Source organism: Eurypyga helias, unplaced genomic scaffold (assembly GCF_000690775.1).
Source record: "Eurypyga helias isolate BGI_N326 unplaced genomic scaffold, ASM69077v1 scaffold35382, whole genome shotgun sequence".
Classification (NCBI taxonomy): domain Eukaryota; kingdom Metazoa; phylum Chordata; class Aves; order Eurypygiformes; family Eurypygidae; genus Eurypyga; species Eurypyga helias.
The window spans coordinates 1-210 of NW_010234644.1; the positions used below are offsets into that span (position 1 = coordinate 1).

Here is a 210-nt window from a genome sequence, read left to right on the forward strand (position 1 = left end):
CCGGCGGGGGGCGAGGAGACCTCCGGTGAGCTCCCACTGCCAGCCGGAAAGGAGCGTTAGGGGGGGACCCCCGCCCCGTACCCCCATCCCGCTCCCCGCAGGTGTGTGAGGGCGGCTCCCACCCAACCCCTTCTCCCGTGGGGTTGGGGAGGGGGCTCCACGCCGCCCCCCGAACCCCCGCCCGACGGAACAGGGGTTTTTCCTGAGAGG

At 73.8% G+C, this 210-nt stretch overlaps 1 protein-coding gene across 1 annotated transcript in view; it reads left to right on the top strand.

The window, feature by feature from the left end:
- Nucleotides 1–6: 6 nt before the first annotated feature.
- LOC104505801 (class II histocompatibility antigen, B-L beta chain-like) overlaps nucleotides 7–210 on the top strand; it is a gene marked incomplete at both ends in the record, with an annotated part of 499 nt that continues 295 nt past the window's right edge. Inside the window, one exon of the mRNA XM_010146513.1 lies at nucleotides 7–25. Coding sequence (XP_010144815.1) covers nucleotides 7–25 — 19 coding nt within the window. The remainder of the gene's footprint in view (nucleotides 26–210) is intronic.